The sequence below is a fragment of the Rhizoctonia solani genome, chromosome 7 (genome assembly GCF_016906535.1).
Source record: "Rhizoctonia solani chromosome 7, complete sequence".
Taxonomy (NCBI): domain Eukaryota; kingdom Fungi; phylum Basidiomycota; class Agaricomycetes; order Cantharellales; family Ceratobasidiaceae; genus Rhizoctonia; species Rhizoctonia solani.
This window is the reverse complement of record NC_057376.1, coordinates 1,350,735-1,364,697: the sequence shown is the minus strand read 5'-3', so window position 1 is coordinate 1,364,697 and position 13,963 is coordinate 1,350,735. Positions and strand designations below refer to the sequence as shown.

Sequence of the window (13,963 nt, the reverse complement as noted above, 5' to 3'; positions counted from 1 at the left end):
CCTTGGATCGCAATTCCGATATCTCTGCGATATATTTGAACCCGTACATGCTCACACAGTCGTAAAGGATGCTATTCAGTAACTATAGCACCAAATCGCATACAACTTGTTACCACGAGCTAAATTCGCCCACATTTGAACAAGACCACATCCATCCACCGATCGCCGAAGTGCCGATCGAGCAAACGATTCAACGCTGGGCCTTCCAAATAAGCTTACTGCAAGTGGTTTTGCATGACATCACAACCACCAGGTGCGCAATATAGATATATGCCGATATGATGTCAACTTTGCAATGATCTATCGCTGTAGCTCCAACAGCGCAGCCTTCGAATTCGCTCGGTAAAACAAAATGGCAAAAAAAAAAGAGTTCCGCTGATTCATTGTATAATCATATGAAAAAAAGGCCGATAAAATTTTAAACGAACCGAAGGGGGAGTAAAAAGAGGAGGAACAACCAAAGATGTTGGTTGTGGGGATAAGAGGTGTGCGTGTGTACATAAGAACATAAATTCGCCTCTCGGCAAGTCTCTTGAAACACATATCCAAGCGGCTGGGAAGAGAGGCCCTACAGTTAAAAAGCCCTACGGATACAAAATATACCAGAGGTGGAAACACAAGATGGATTGCAAGTCGCGGGTCGGGGAGATACATCTTTTCGACAATCAAGAATTAATTCAAGCGTTACAGGGGAATAAAAAGGGGAAATCATACATACGAATACAGCTTCCCAAATCAAAACCTTCTGATGATCCCACCCCATCACGCAGACTCCTCATCTCGCTTGCGCTTCTCGGCACCAGTCGCTGTAGTCGCAGTCGCAGCTGCAGTCGCATTGGCGGCAGACGGAGCGCTAATAGGCACATCGCTCATATTCGGGACCACACCACCGGTGACACCAACGACCAAACCGCGCAACCACCCATTCTCGCGCCTGAGTCCCTCGCACTCGCGCTCCAGACTGGCCACACGCTCCTCGAGCGCATGGGCCTTGGCATCCAACGCAGCCTCGCGCTCCTTTTTCTTAAGCCTGAAGCGAGCCGATGCAGCCGTGTTTCGTCGGCGCTTGTCCTCGGCGGCGGTGAGCGGCGTCGAGGTGTCCGGTTCCGCCTCTGATGGATCGGGGAGAGCGGTGGATGTGGTGGGCGATGAGGAGGAGGATGAGGATGGTGGTACTGATGGTGATGATGATGATGTCGAGGATGATGTCGTTTTGGCTGTGCGTGCCCGTTTGGCGGCGGGAGTTACCTCGGACTGGGCAGGCTGGATCGTACTCTGTGGTGCTGCTGCAGGGACAGCGCCAAATGAACTCGAGGAAAAGCTGGGCTGGGGTATCCCAGACGGGGTCTGGATATTAAGACCACCCGCATTGGGCGGAGGGATCCCAAACTCTGCGAGAAAGCGCTGGAAATCAAACTGATGGCTCTGTGGGAGCGCATCGGCCGATACAGGCGAGGGAGCAGGGGCCGTAAAGCTATGGGCGACTTCCTTGCGGGTGAGACTATCCGCATGCGGGACCTCGGTTTCGCTCTCTTTCAGCTCGCGATCTCGAGCGCTGATGAATGGCTCGTCAGACGCAAAGTTGACGTTTGTCCAGAGGTCCAGGTGGGCTGCGAGGTCTGGGAAGAGAGGGGTGGATAGCAAGTCCTGGGCATCGGTCAGATTCGATGGCGGCGACTCGGGGTGGACCAGATTCAGGCCCTGTAGATTCGACGATGCCATTTGCTCGTTATTTTTTTTTCTTATTCTCTATGCGCTTGGTGTGATTTTGCGTGCTGGCGGCTGGGGGTGGAGTGCCTCTGTGGTGGTTCAGTGATAAGCTCCCTCTAATCGAGTGGGAAGCGCTCCGGACCCCGGTCACCCCTGGACATGACGGATCGCGGACCGGTTAATTTTACGTTTGATATAGGACCTCCACCCTCATTCTTACTCCTCTTTATTTCATCGTCAAGTTGGATTTCGTAGTGTTCAGGTATTGACTGTGGTTCTCTATCCCACTAAACACAATCACGCTCCTTTTTGGGGGGCCCGTTCCCCCCGCATCACGCCATATAGCGAAATGACAACTGCTCGAGAGTGTCTGGGGGACTGCGTTCATACCTCCTCCCTTTCCACTCGCTTACTCACAAGCTTTCTGCCAGCCCGAGCAGGCTTACTCATGCATCCACCTCCACCCCACTTGCCTCCCAGGATGCAATACAAATTGATTCTGCTCCAGAATACATGCAGTATACGATGTTAATCTACCGTGTATAAGGCCCAACGATCGTACATGACTCCCAAAATAAGATATGAGCCCATAACTCCCCCTAGAAAGCGCAGTGATAAATCAACGGAAAGAAAAAGAAAAAATGCAGATGAGTGATGGATGGGTGCATGCGATATGAGAGACCAGAATCATAATGCAAAAATAAAACAAAAGAGGTGCTAGTCATAACGGCTGGGTATCAACTTGAGGAACGGCAGGGAGCCCAACGGCCGTGTTGTCCGAATCGAAACGGTTCAAGGTAGGAATTCCATCAGGGGTGGAGTCCTGGTCGCTCTTTTGCTCTTCCGGAGGCGTGCCGGAAAGATTCATCGGCTCGGACAGAGCGTCGGCAAGTGTATCGACAGGAACATCTGATCCAGATGGGGGACCCGGGCCCGAAGGCGGGGGCGACGACATCCCAAGCATGTCGGTGAGCGGGGCCGGAAAGCGTCTCGCCATCTGGGAAGCACGAGGACTGCCAGCAGCCGAATGGCCATGACTGGAACTGGCACGGGACTCGGGGATGCCCCTGAGCGGCATGGTCGTGCTGGTGCCTATGACCTCGCGCCATGTCGCAGCGTGCGAAACATCGACCGACTCGCCCTTGCTCTCCCGTCTCCTGCGCCTGGCCTCGTCCCTGAGGTTCTGCCTGGCCTTCATAAACGCTCTCCGCCCTTCCCGCTGCCGCTCTCTCTCGGCCTCGTCGCTCACCCATCTCTCGCCCTCTTCGTTTGAGCTCAGACCCAGTTCCGATAAGGACGCCGATCCTCCGCCCGCATCGCTTGGTGCACGAGATAACGAGGACGAGTTGGATCGGGTAGCCGAGTACGCAGAGGACCGCGACCCCTGGACAAAGAAACTGCACAATCGAAACGACCATTAGCTGTGTATCTCGTAAACCCGAATGCGTAATCCGACAGTATTGTCGATCAAAATGAGGGATTTGGAATGCATATGTGATGATACGAATTGAACGCACCAGTCTATCTCTGCAATACTCAGGGCCGAACGTATCGATGCGCTGCTCGAGGACGAGAGGGCAGAGCTCCGGTTGGGAGTAGAGACCGAAAAGGGAGCGGCGGATGCAAACTGATAGTGGGATGGCGAGGGCGAAGGGGCAGAGGGCGACTTGCACGGTCTGTCGGCCTGTCCGCGCGAGCTACACGACGCATTCCTGTTCTCCTTGGGCTTTTCTCGCCTGCTGTGGGCAGATGGATTGCTGGTGCTGTTGGGATAGGAAGCCGTGCTGGGTTCTGCGCCATGGCTGGTGTCACTTTGGGCAAGTGCAAAGGCCCGCAGAGGAGCGGGGGGGTTAGGGAGCGGGAAATATGACGAACTGGCAGATTTGGGCCCGCCGGGGGATGGCACGGCGGCAAAGGCGTGGGCATGGGCAACGTGCGGAGACAACACCGGTCGCCGCGATTTCTTTTGCACCGCTGCTCCAGGCGCACCATGTTGTGACATCGACGACTGACGACTCACTTGGCTCAACACGCTCCCATCCCCGGGTCGTGGTTTTCCACAGGAGAAACACGGATTGTGGGGGTCTCTTCGATCCACCCACCACCTTCAGGGCCACATCCTTGCAAAAAAGGTTCAATACACTCTCGGCTCATGATTAGGTTATCCTCTCATTTGTCCTCAAAAGGTACATTTCGGAATCCATACGGATCTTCCTTTGCGCACTCTGTCTCCTCTTGGTCGCGCCCATCTCCTCAATGCGTCACTCATGTGTCAAATTCGAGACAAAACTCTATACATATGACGTAGCAAGTAGCTCTGTTTCCTGTCTCCATTTCTGTTCCCCAACTTACACGCACCAAAGGCGCCTTGACCCAATGCAAATAGCGGGCCTAGAGCTAGGTGGGACCGGCGCGCTCTGATGCCTAACCCTGGAGCTGCAAGGTACCTATATATTTATATACTTAGGTCCTGGATGCGCGCATATACCCTAAAACTGTGCTCACAATCCACCCCCTCTGCTCATTCCGACTATAGGAAGTTTTCCCAGGCACGCGGAACGATTCAGCGCCGGTACATGCGCATACGATCGACCGATTTCACCCCTCCCACTCCCGGCCAATCGAGTCCGGGCATCGAAGAGTTTAATTGGCTGATTTTGATTTGATCAAGTTCCTCTCACAGGTTTTGGTTCCTTGCACAATTTGTATTTGTTGGATAAAAAATAAAGATCAAGGACTCGAGGTCGAGACCGGTATTGATATATTATTAGCACTACTACTCACCAAGTCGAGAATGCCAGTCCGTAACCCGGCCATGATTCAGATCGATGGGGGGGGGGATGCAAACTATCCGACGGTTGGGTCTCGAATCTTGGAGAAGGCTTGTACCCACCTATGAACACTGAGCTTAAGCTTCGGTTCTGGAATACTTGCACGCCGCCCCGGTTCGGACTATTTAGCAAAAAATCCGGATCCATCTCTGATCGCCCTGGTCTTCACGCAAGCACAGGAGCAGTTCAGGCCCAAAAGGATCTCTGCCGGACATATCAGGTGACTGGCAAACCCGACAAATTTCGACCCCCCCCCCTTCCCCAAAAAAATTGATCCGGCAAATCAAACGAGATCAACTGGACCCCATCAGGAATTAATCACACTTAATCATTATACTATTTCTCGATTCTACCCAAAAACCATGTTCGAGTACCTTTCGTTCCTTCGACCACCTCCCGAAGCTTGTCCACTTGGTCAGCCGGTGACGTTTGTCCCCCAGATCGCAAACGACTTGCGCACAGAGTACATTATGCTCTCTCTTGGTTCTCATTATATACCCCCACTCACAAGGCTCTAACTTTCCGTTGGGCAGAATATGCGAAACGGAACATGATATATACTTTACTTGGCAATTCGACTCGGGCGCACTCCACCGCGGCGGGTTCACCAAACTAACAACATGGAAACCGGGCAGCGCATCGTACAAACCTTTGAGCGTCGCACTCCCCACCGAAGCTCGACCGGGCGACACCTGGAGACTCTGCCTGGCCGTCGATTCAAACCCCGGCTCTAGATCTAGTAGAGAAACTTCGACTCGTGATCACTATTATTCTCTAGTCCTCGACTTTACGCAACCCGAGTTTGGACGGCTGCCCCTTGCCGTGACTTCTTTGCCTATCAGCGTGCTCGTGGGCGAAAACAGGGAGACACGGGCAACCCGATCGACACCGAGCAAGCAGTCTAAAGTTAAATCTAAACCTGCCGAGCACAGCGTTGCAAAGCAAGAAAAGATTGAGCGCTTATATTCTCTACCCTCGAATTGGGGTACACTGCGCATAACGGAGCAAACATCGTTTGATTTGGACAAGGTGGGTTTTTATTTTAGAGGGGCTTGTACACCTGCATGCCCCGCTTTGGGTTCACTAACAGTGGGGCACGCTCCGAATTAGAAAATATGGTAAGAGTCGCGCGTGTATGGAGAATAGACTGCAGTTTGTCGAGGCCGATGATCATCCACAGGGACTCGGGCGTAGGTGCCTCTTGGTGGCTTGCCAAACTCCTTGCGCAACCCGAGAGCCCAGACAAACGCCACGAGCTGATTGAGGCCTTCCGAACAAGGCTACAGCCAGCGAACCAAGATCGGATATTGCAAGTAATAGAGCTAGGTGAGCGGGGCCGCAAGTTTCGTAGCATAAAAGTGACATAAAACCCCATGGTCGTCATTTACTTATTTATTTCCTTTTCGCCAAAAAGGAGCAGGGACAGGACTCGTTTCGCTGGTTCTGGGCGCACTTCTCGCGGGATACAGTCGGAACGTGCGCAACGTTGACCAGGAGCAAGAGGAACGGGCTGGACCCTTTGTGTGTGCTAAGATTTTAGCAACTGACCTGTGTGAGTGTGTTTTTTTTGTCGGAGTTGGCTACCTCGGTACCAAACACACCACTCATTGTTCTTGCGCATGTTAGTCTCTGCTATTGAACTCATCGATCATAACCGATTAGCCAACTCGCACCTATTTGACGACAGAATCAATACCGTCGAAGGATCCGAGGAATCTCGCCGCACGTGTAAGATCGAGCTACACGCGACAGAACTTGACTGGGACAATCCGATTCCCGGCCATGTTTGGGACACAGATCGCATGTCGGGATCACAATGTCCGTTTGATGTGATCATGTAAGTACGAGTGAGTCGCCTATTGTTAGCCAAGCTTCACACACCTTTGACGGTAGAATGGCCGACGTAACTTACAACACTGCATCGTTTGGGGCCTTGCTCGACACACTCGTTGGCCTTTTGCAAGGCCCAAGCGATTCGGGCTCATCACCGATTGTGTTGCTTGCGTACAAGTGTCGAGACCCTGCCGAACGCACTCTCTGGACAGACGCGCTCGCTCGCGGGATTAGTTTCGTCCAAGTCGATACAGTCAAGGGCGTGCGAGAACCAGCCGTAGAGATATGGTTGGGCGGATGGGAACGGGATGTCGGGTCGCTTTGGTCGGGTATCCGCGCTGATATGTAGATCAAAAAAGGGTACAATAATGTCTCGGTCAGGTACGATGAACGAGCGTGGTGTCCAGCTTGAGTGCTAGCACTCGGGCGGTGAATCTGTACGCTCAAGGTACAATCCATGCACACACACACGAGCCTTTTTGCCGAGTGCGAAATCTAAAGAGAATTTCCCGAACGCCGTTAATCAATGGGTGACTACCCGTAAGCGTGAGAGCGATTTAGAAGTTCTAGATCGCTCGATCATCGGTCCGTCGGATACGGACCGATTCCGTGCCGACGGGCAAGCGGACCCCAGGCGCAGACCTCCCCCGTAAAGCCGAAAGGCACGCATCCACGCAACCGATTCTAGAATTTAAAACACACTACCGCAATCAACTTAGTCAATTTGTAATATAGCTGAACATAATTGACCATGCATATAGTCGTCGAGATCAATATACAGTTGGGTTTTAGTACTTATAAACCGTGCGGGGAGCTCAGATACCACCCCTGAAAGCTATGAACATCATTGAGGATCATCCCAACCTCGTGTATTCCATTATACTAGATGACGAAGACACTCAACCGGCTTGTCTCAGAAAAGCCATACGCGTCAGCGCGGCCTTAGCAGCTCTATACTACCTTGGTACCACAATTCGTAATAGGATCAGAAAGCCTAGCCGTTGTTATCTTACACGCCCAAACCTGCAACCAGAGCCTCGTCTGGCGCGGTGATTGCACGGGACTATTGGTGGAAGGGATCAGGCGACTTATATTTACTTTGTTCCAGCTCGATCAGGCACGCTTTGGCGTCGGCGGCCTTTGGAAGAGGTCCAGCAAGCTCCGGGCAGCCCCCCAGAGCATGTATGCGCGCATTGAGTCTCATTTATCACACTCACACATTTGCACGTAGGTATAAGATGTGGACCCTGAGCCATTTAGAACGCATTATGAAGTCTAGAAAGGGGGGTACCCCCCCTCTCTAGATTTCAATGACAATCCTCATGATTTAGAATTTAGACTTGCAGGCCAAAGTCACTTCCGGCGGATGCAACGTAATTGGATTTGTTACCAGGGTCTCTATTTACATCCGAAGAATCTAGACCGCTCTGACTTCTAAATTTCGTTCTAGATTGCCGATTTTGCCTTACGGGTAGTCACCCAATGATCCTATCGTGTTTATGCGCTGAAAATTTGCCGTCCAACCCGCGTGAGCTCGAGGCAAACACTCGCACTAAAGGCCAGGGAATTATATATCACCGCCGATATTATAAATGATGGGGTGGATGCCAAACGAAGTTTCCTGACTATTCAAAAAATAAAATTTATGAGGTTTATGGCCCGTGTCGGTGGGATATTTGTGGAGAAATCCACGGAGCAAACCAGGCAGGTGGCAATACATCTGCTCCTAGATACTGGGTGACTACCCGTAAGGCAAAATCGGCAATCTAGAACGAAATTTAGAAGTCAGAGCGGTCTAGATTCTTCGGATGTAAATAGAGACCCTGGTAACAAATCCAATTACGTTGCATCCGCCGGAAGTGACTTTGGCCTGCAAGTCTAAATTCTAAATCATGAGGATTGTCATTGAAATCTAGAGAGGGGGGGTACCCCCCTTTCTAGACTTCATAATGCGTTCTAAATGGCTCAGGGTCCACATCTTATACCTACGTGCAAATGTGTGAGTGTGATAAATGAGACTCAATGCGCGCATACATGCTCTGGGGGGCTGCCCGGAGCTTGCTGGACCTCTTCCAAAGGCCGCCGACGCCAAAGCGTGCCTGATCGAGCTGGAACAAAGTAAATATAAGTCGCCTGATCCCTTCCACCAATAGTCCCGTGCAATCACCGCGCCAGACGAGGCTCTGGTTGCAGGTTTGGGCGTGTAAGATAACAACGGCTAGGCTTTCTGATCCTATTACGAATTGTGGTACCAAGGTAGTATAGAGCTGCTAAGGCCGCGCTGACGCGTATGGCTTTTCTGAGACAAGCCGGTTGAGTGTCTTCGTCATCTAGTATAATGGAATACACAAGGTTGGGATGATCCTCAATGATGTTCATAGCTTTCAGGGGTGGTATCTGAGCTCCCCGCACGGTTTATAAGTACTAAAACCCAACTGTATATTGATCTCGACGACTATATGCATGGTCAATTATGTTCAGCTATATTACAAATTGACTAAGTTGATTGCGGTAGTGTGTTTTAAATTCTAGAATCGGTTGCGTGGATGCGTGCCTTTCGGCTTTACGGGGGAGGTCTGCGCCTGGGGTCCGCTTGCCCGTCGGCACGGAATCGGTCCGTATCCGACGGACCGATGATCGAGCGATCTAGAACTTCTAAATCGCTCTCACGCTTACGGGTAGTCACCCACTCTCGGCATTGTGACATCTGACATCAGAAGATCGGAAGTGTGTAAATCTATTCGTATAAATGTACATAGACGTGATCGACACTCGAGGGGAAGTAGGACGACAAGTTTCAAGAGGCAAATTTTATTATATTGATTGTCCGTAATCTTGAGTTCGGGCTAAGGCGATCTCCGTTTTGGAGCGCACGCATACACAATGCATAACCATGCGCAACGTTGTTAAAAACGTACGCAAATCTTGCGCTTCCTATTGTGTGTTTTCGTCCCCTTCGGAAGAGTTTGTTAAATCCGGGTGGCAATCATCTATAGTAGTCATTCCTGCAGGTGACCTGCAGGCATTGCGTATCGTTCTTGAGATCACAAACTAGGAAGGTCTATCGTATCTCGCCGTTAAGTCTACCTTGTTTGTCTCCTTCGTAGCACACAGCCTCAGGACCATGCTCGTTTTGAAAGTGTTGAAAATATTCAGGTAGCTAGGCTAGCTTTGGATGGAGGCTTATAGTCGACACCCCGCCTGGGCCCCGCGGGTCCAAGTAGCTGATATAGTGTGAAGACAGTACGACGGCCTTGCCAATTTGCTCAAAAAGCACCGAGTTTCCACATTTTCTCTTCGCTTTCGCTTTCGCTTTTACTCTCCTATCCTCTTCTATCAATTCAAGATGTCAGTACCGACATTGAAAGGTGTTACTGTCAGGTAAGCGCACACTTTAATTTCAGTTTTCAACTATCATCATTCAATCTTTCGTGTTGCACTGCAGTTCTGTGCACAGCGCACTTGTAATATTTTATGCAGTTTCTTTAAATCTACTGCCAAAGGTCGAAGTAAGTAGCATATGCTCGAAGAGCCGATGTTCGAGGAAGCTGACTGGGGTAACCCTGATTCTTTGTTCACTTTAGCAACGACTCAATCTCGACGGGAGGGAGAGCCTTGCCGCCGGTGATGTCTACGTATGGGAGGAGCGCGATCTCTCTTCGAACGTTGGCGGTAGCATGGAGCGTTGGACCGATGGCATAAAATGGGGGACCAGTCGCGTTAGAAATGTAAGATCCGTTTAGTCTCTGCCAATCGTTTGCTACAAGTCTCTTGCTCACACCTGCACATTAACAGGACTTTTTGTTCTATCACGAACGGGACTTTGACCCTCAAGAGCCTCAAGCTGTTCAAGATGGCCGATTGATCAAGCAGACTTTCAGTGTACACTTCCATAATCCAGTTGATCCCGTCAACCGTATTCGCAAATGGCATATGGGTAAGGTATATCTCTACCCAGCGATGGCTTCCTTACGCTAACTGAGTTGTACAAGTGGCTTACTACAATCAATCCACAGTGGATAGTCTCCTCAAAGTAGAGGATATACCCGAACTCGCAAAGCTTCGAGTGCCCGAAGATATGTTTCAACCCGCTCGTGCGAGGCGTGGCCAAGGCCGGAATACCGAGCCAACTAGCCCGACTCAGTTTGCCCATGTACACTACCGAATATCCCCACTGCCCACTTCACCCCATTCCGGTAATAGCGGAATCTCAAGGCCGCATAGTAGTCCTAGATCCCCCTACTCCCATGCGAGCTCATCTTCCCGGGATTTAGGGTTCTCTCAAGCAAACGATCTGCACGGATATCGTGGAAGCCATCCCCTTACGCCGGAACCCGTAGGCCGTCCCGCTCCTCTACGTAGAGCAGTGACATCCCCCGGTGAGAATATTCAAACCACAGTTCCTCCAGAAGATGCGAAGCAAACCGGCGGTAGCTCTCCGCTCGACACCGGCAATCGTGAGAATGCCCGGTCGATACTTCCACGCATCTCATCATCTTATCCACCCTCCGGGGGAATTCCAGATCCTCGTATAATCCTTCCACTTCCGGTCGTTTCCCGTGTTACTGGAATTCCTCGTATTTCTGCGGACGACAAGGCATTGAGTGCATTGCAAACGCGATTTATGAAGTAGTGTTTTATTGAATGTATGCATGTATCTATTAGCACAGTGCATTAGTATAGGCCTGTAGTGTATTACTAAGATAAATTGTGTCGATACCCTTCTCACAGCGGACAACAAGCATGGTTTGTGATTGCACAAAATTCAACCACATAAACATAAACAAAGAAGCTATGTAGCTCCAGCAGGTGCCGAATCCACAATTGGCTCGGGTATTGAAAGCGAACACAATTGAGCACCATATAGATTTTATAGCCTGGATGTGATGCACGCCTAATTTCGAAGTGATCTCGGACTGGGTGAAAGGGGGCACCAAATTTCATTATGGTGCTCCCTAATACAGGCATACTAATTCAATTACCACTTAAGGTGCTGTCAACACATGAATAGAGCGCATGTGTGGCCACCGTGTGGCGCTTTTACCGTGTATGCGCCCCAGTTAATTGGATGTACTGTTTTCTTCTCGTGTCGGAGATAGCATCATCATGTAAAACAAATCAATGCTAATTATAGTACAATGCAGACGAACTAGAAATAAACACAAGAGAAAGCTATCAACATACAGGGCTTCGCATATAAAAATACGACATATACCAAAGCAACATTCCCGGACGAAATTCTTTAGGGTAGGGCAGGGCGATATCAACAGTCACCTGGATGTCGATCGATTTGGCGCAGCCCTACGCCGCGCAGTCTTTGTTGACTGGTTACGGCGTGGTGGGGTACGGGGGGGAGGGATTAGACCCGATGCTTGCGCAAGTGCATGCTGTAGTTGCATGATGGTTTCTTGTAAGCTTGCCACAGCGGCAACCCGCTGGTCCAGTAGAGGCGATGAGTATGATAAAAATGTAACGTTGTGTCCCACTCACCAGTTCTTCGGCCTCTTTTGCACGGACGATGGCTTCCAACAGCTCTTTGTCTCCGCCTTCTTGGGAGCTGAATGTGCCTAAAATCTCTTCCAACGTCGGTGGAGGAGGCTTGGGAAAAATCAGTGCTCATGCCGGCATGATCGAGCAAGCCTGACGTACGGAGCTAAGCGTCTTGGTGATGGTATCGTAGTTGCTGCTCATTGCGATAATAAACTTGGGGGAGCAGAGATGGGTGTAAAAGGGTCGGAGACTCGACCAGAGAAGCAGATGATGGGCTATTATACCGATTGTGGCGCCGGGGCTCCTGGTTGTGTCCCTAGTTGAAAAAGGCTGGTGATCATAGGTTATTTTTAGATATCAGCGTGATAGTTCACACACGCCTGGTTCTCGGCACGGCATACCATGGGTGACGAGATGGTCTAACCGTGCCTCGAGCTCAGGTACATACCGTAAATATGTGACTCCTTACGGCTCATCAGTCCAGACTGAGAAAGCGGATCCGAGGTTTCCGATTCAAGAACTACACCTATCATCTCGCAAGAGCACGAAACGTCAGTCTTCTAAGTGATGCGTATTTTTAGATCCTCATGACGAGCTACCAATCGTCAAATGACTAAACGTGGATTCCTGACAACTTGAAGAAGCATAGTCTGCATACGGCTATGAGACACAAATACATGCGATTCCGTTGTGACCAATAAGTTAGATACGAGATGCACTAAGTTTAGTTTGACATAAGCGGGTAACATTTCGTAAAACCGGCGATATCAGAGTATCCACGCACTATGGAACAGGCGTCAGGCGAAGTGAATTCCCTTCTCATGAAAGGCAGATAGCAGTCTACTGAGTGTCAGGCAAATGTTTTATGGGAGGTTTGGGGTACGTACGCAAGTAGGTCATCGATATCCATTTTAGCTGCTCTGCTCTCTTTGAACCCAGTGCTCTCTAGTATTAATTCGACCGCTTCCTTCATATTGAAGCCATCTGGAACGATCTATTATGGAATGAGAACGAGATTCTTATCAAGTCCCTTCAACTCACCTTATTTTTTTCGGCGCACCATGTCTTGTAGTTCCTATCGAGGAGCTCCATCACACCTTTTGCCAGGAAGTTGGCATGGGCAGTTTTGTTTCGTCGAGAAAATAAGATCCGTGTCAAGCCATCAAACTCTTCGAATCTGAGCGGAGGTGGCGGGTCAATCGGAACTATTCGGACAACGCTTGATTCCACTTGTGGCGCAGGTCGAAAGTTATTTTTGCCGACTTTCATAATGTGGTCGACTTTTGCATACATTTGAACGTTGGCTGAGAGCCTGCACCAAAGAGCATCACCAGGCCGAGCAACAAGTCGAAGGGCGAATTCACGCTGGAACATCAGTATCGCAACGCGGAAGAGTGGTCGGTGTGATAGAAGTCGAAAAACGATCGGAGAAGAGATCTAGATAACAAATTTACAATACATGATACATTTAGGCTTCGAAAGACGTACCTGATATGGGGTGTTACTGATACAAACGTCGAAATAAGGTAGCTCTGCCTTGACAAAGTCACCAATCATGATGTTAAGTTTGTGTTGTTCTGGACTATTTGAAGCGTGGGTGCGTGGCTAAAATAGCTAAAGTGCAAAGTACTCACGTCCCTTGTACTCGCTTTGTCAACTCTGCCGCCATACGGGGATCCATTTCGACAGCAGTGCAATGTTTCGCCCTTTCCAAGATTCGTACGGTCAGATTCCCGGTTCCCGGTCCGACTTCAAGGACTCTATCTGTCGGTTTGAGGTTCGCCTGAGTCATATGTAAATATAAATAAATCCTTTTCTATATGGTGTTCCTTCACCTTATCAACTATTCTATTAGATGGGTGTCAATTATAATCCTTCACGTATCCAAGTCTGATTACTCACCCTTGAGCTACAAGTGGATTTTTGAGAATATGTTGACCAAACCTCTCAGTATTAAATAGCGGATTTCGGCCCGAAGAGCTGCCTGTAGCTTCAGAAGTTGACTGGCTGGCGCTTGCTTTGGCCGAAGAACTATGACTCCGAGAGTAGCGTTGAGTAGTCGCGCGAGGCATTGTGATGTATGGATTCTCGGCAAATTG

At 50.1% G+C, this 13,963-nt stretch overlaps 5 protein-coding genes across 5 annotated transcripts; 2 read left to right on the top strand and 3 right to left on the bottom strand.

Moving 5' to 3' along the window:
* Window positions 1–762: 762 nt before the first annotated feature.
* Window positions 763–1,722, bottom strand: RhiXN_06607 (basic region leucine zipper protein; the record flags this gene model as incomplete). The annotated part of the gene is made up of 1 exon (XM_043326423.1): window positions 763–1,722. One exon carries the CDS (start codon window positions 1,720–1,722, stop codon window positions 763–765), a length of 960 nt encoding a protein of 319 aa, XP_043181855.1.
* Window positions 1,723–2,431: 709 nt separating this feature from the next.
* Window positions 2,432–3,712, bottom strand: RhiXN_06606 (uncharacterized protein; the record flags this gene model as incomplete). The annotated part of the gene is made up of 2 exons (XM_043326422.1): window positions 2,432–3,094; window positions 3,167–3,712. The coding sequence occupies 2 exons, from the start codon at window positions 3,710–3,712 to the stop codon at window positions 2,432–2,434; spliced, it is 1,209 nt and encodes a 402-aa protein (XP_043181854.1).
* Window positions 3,713–4,903: 1,191 nt separating this feature from the next.
* On the top strand, window positions 4,904–6,723 carry RhiXN_06605 (uncharacterized protein; the record flags this gene model as incomplete). The annotated part of the gene is made up of 7 exons (XM_043326421.1): window positions 4,904–5,004; window positions 5,075–5,570; window positions 5,632–5,659; window positions 5,736–5,867; window positions 5,956–6,093; window positions 6,168–6,378; window positions 6,435–6,723. 7 exons carry the CDS (start codon window positions 4,904–4,906, stop codon window positions 6,721–6,723), a joined length of 1,395 nt encoding a protein of 464 aa, XP_043181853.1.
* Window positions 6,724–9,720: 2,997 nt separating this feature from the next.
* On the top strand, window positions 9,721–11,007 carry RhiXN_06604 (cAMP-independent regulatory protein pac2; the record flags this gene model as incomplete). Its single annotated transcript, XM_043326420.1, has 5 exons — window positions 9,721–9,755; window positions 9,820–9,883; window positions 9,959–10,102; window positions 10,170–10,311; window positions 10,367–11,007. 5 exons carry the CDS (start codon window positions 9,721–9,723, stop codon window positions 11,005–11,007), a joined length of 1,026 nt encoding a protein of 341 aa, XP_043181852.1.
* A 637-nt stretch (window positions 11,008–11,644) lies between these two features.
* On the bottom strand, window positions 11,645–13,936 carry RhiXN_06603 (rRNA (adenine-N6,N6)-dimethyltransferase; the record flags this gene model as incomplete). Its single annotated transcript, XM_043326419.1, has 9 exons — window positions 11,645–11,809; window positions 11,865–11,972; window positions 12,024–12,180; window positions 12,752–12,858; window positions 12,906–13,301; window positions 13,353–13,446; window positions 13,499–13,647; window positions 13,700–13,712; window positions 13,767–13,936. The coding sequence occupies 9 exons, from the start codon at window positions 13,934–13,936 to the stop codon at window positions 11,645–11,647; spliced, it is 1,359 nt and encodes a 452-aa protein (XP_043181851.1).
* Between the last annotated feature and the right edge of the window lie 27 nt (window positions 13,937–13,963).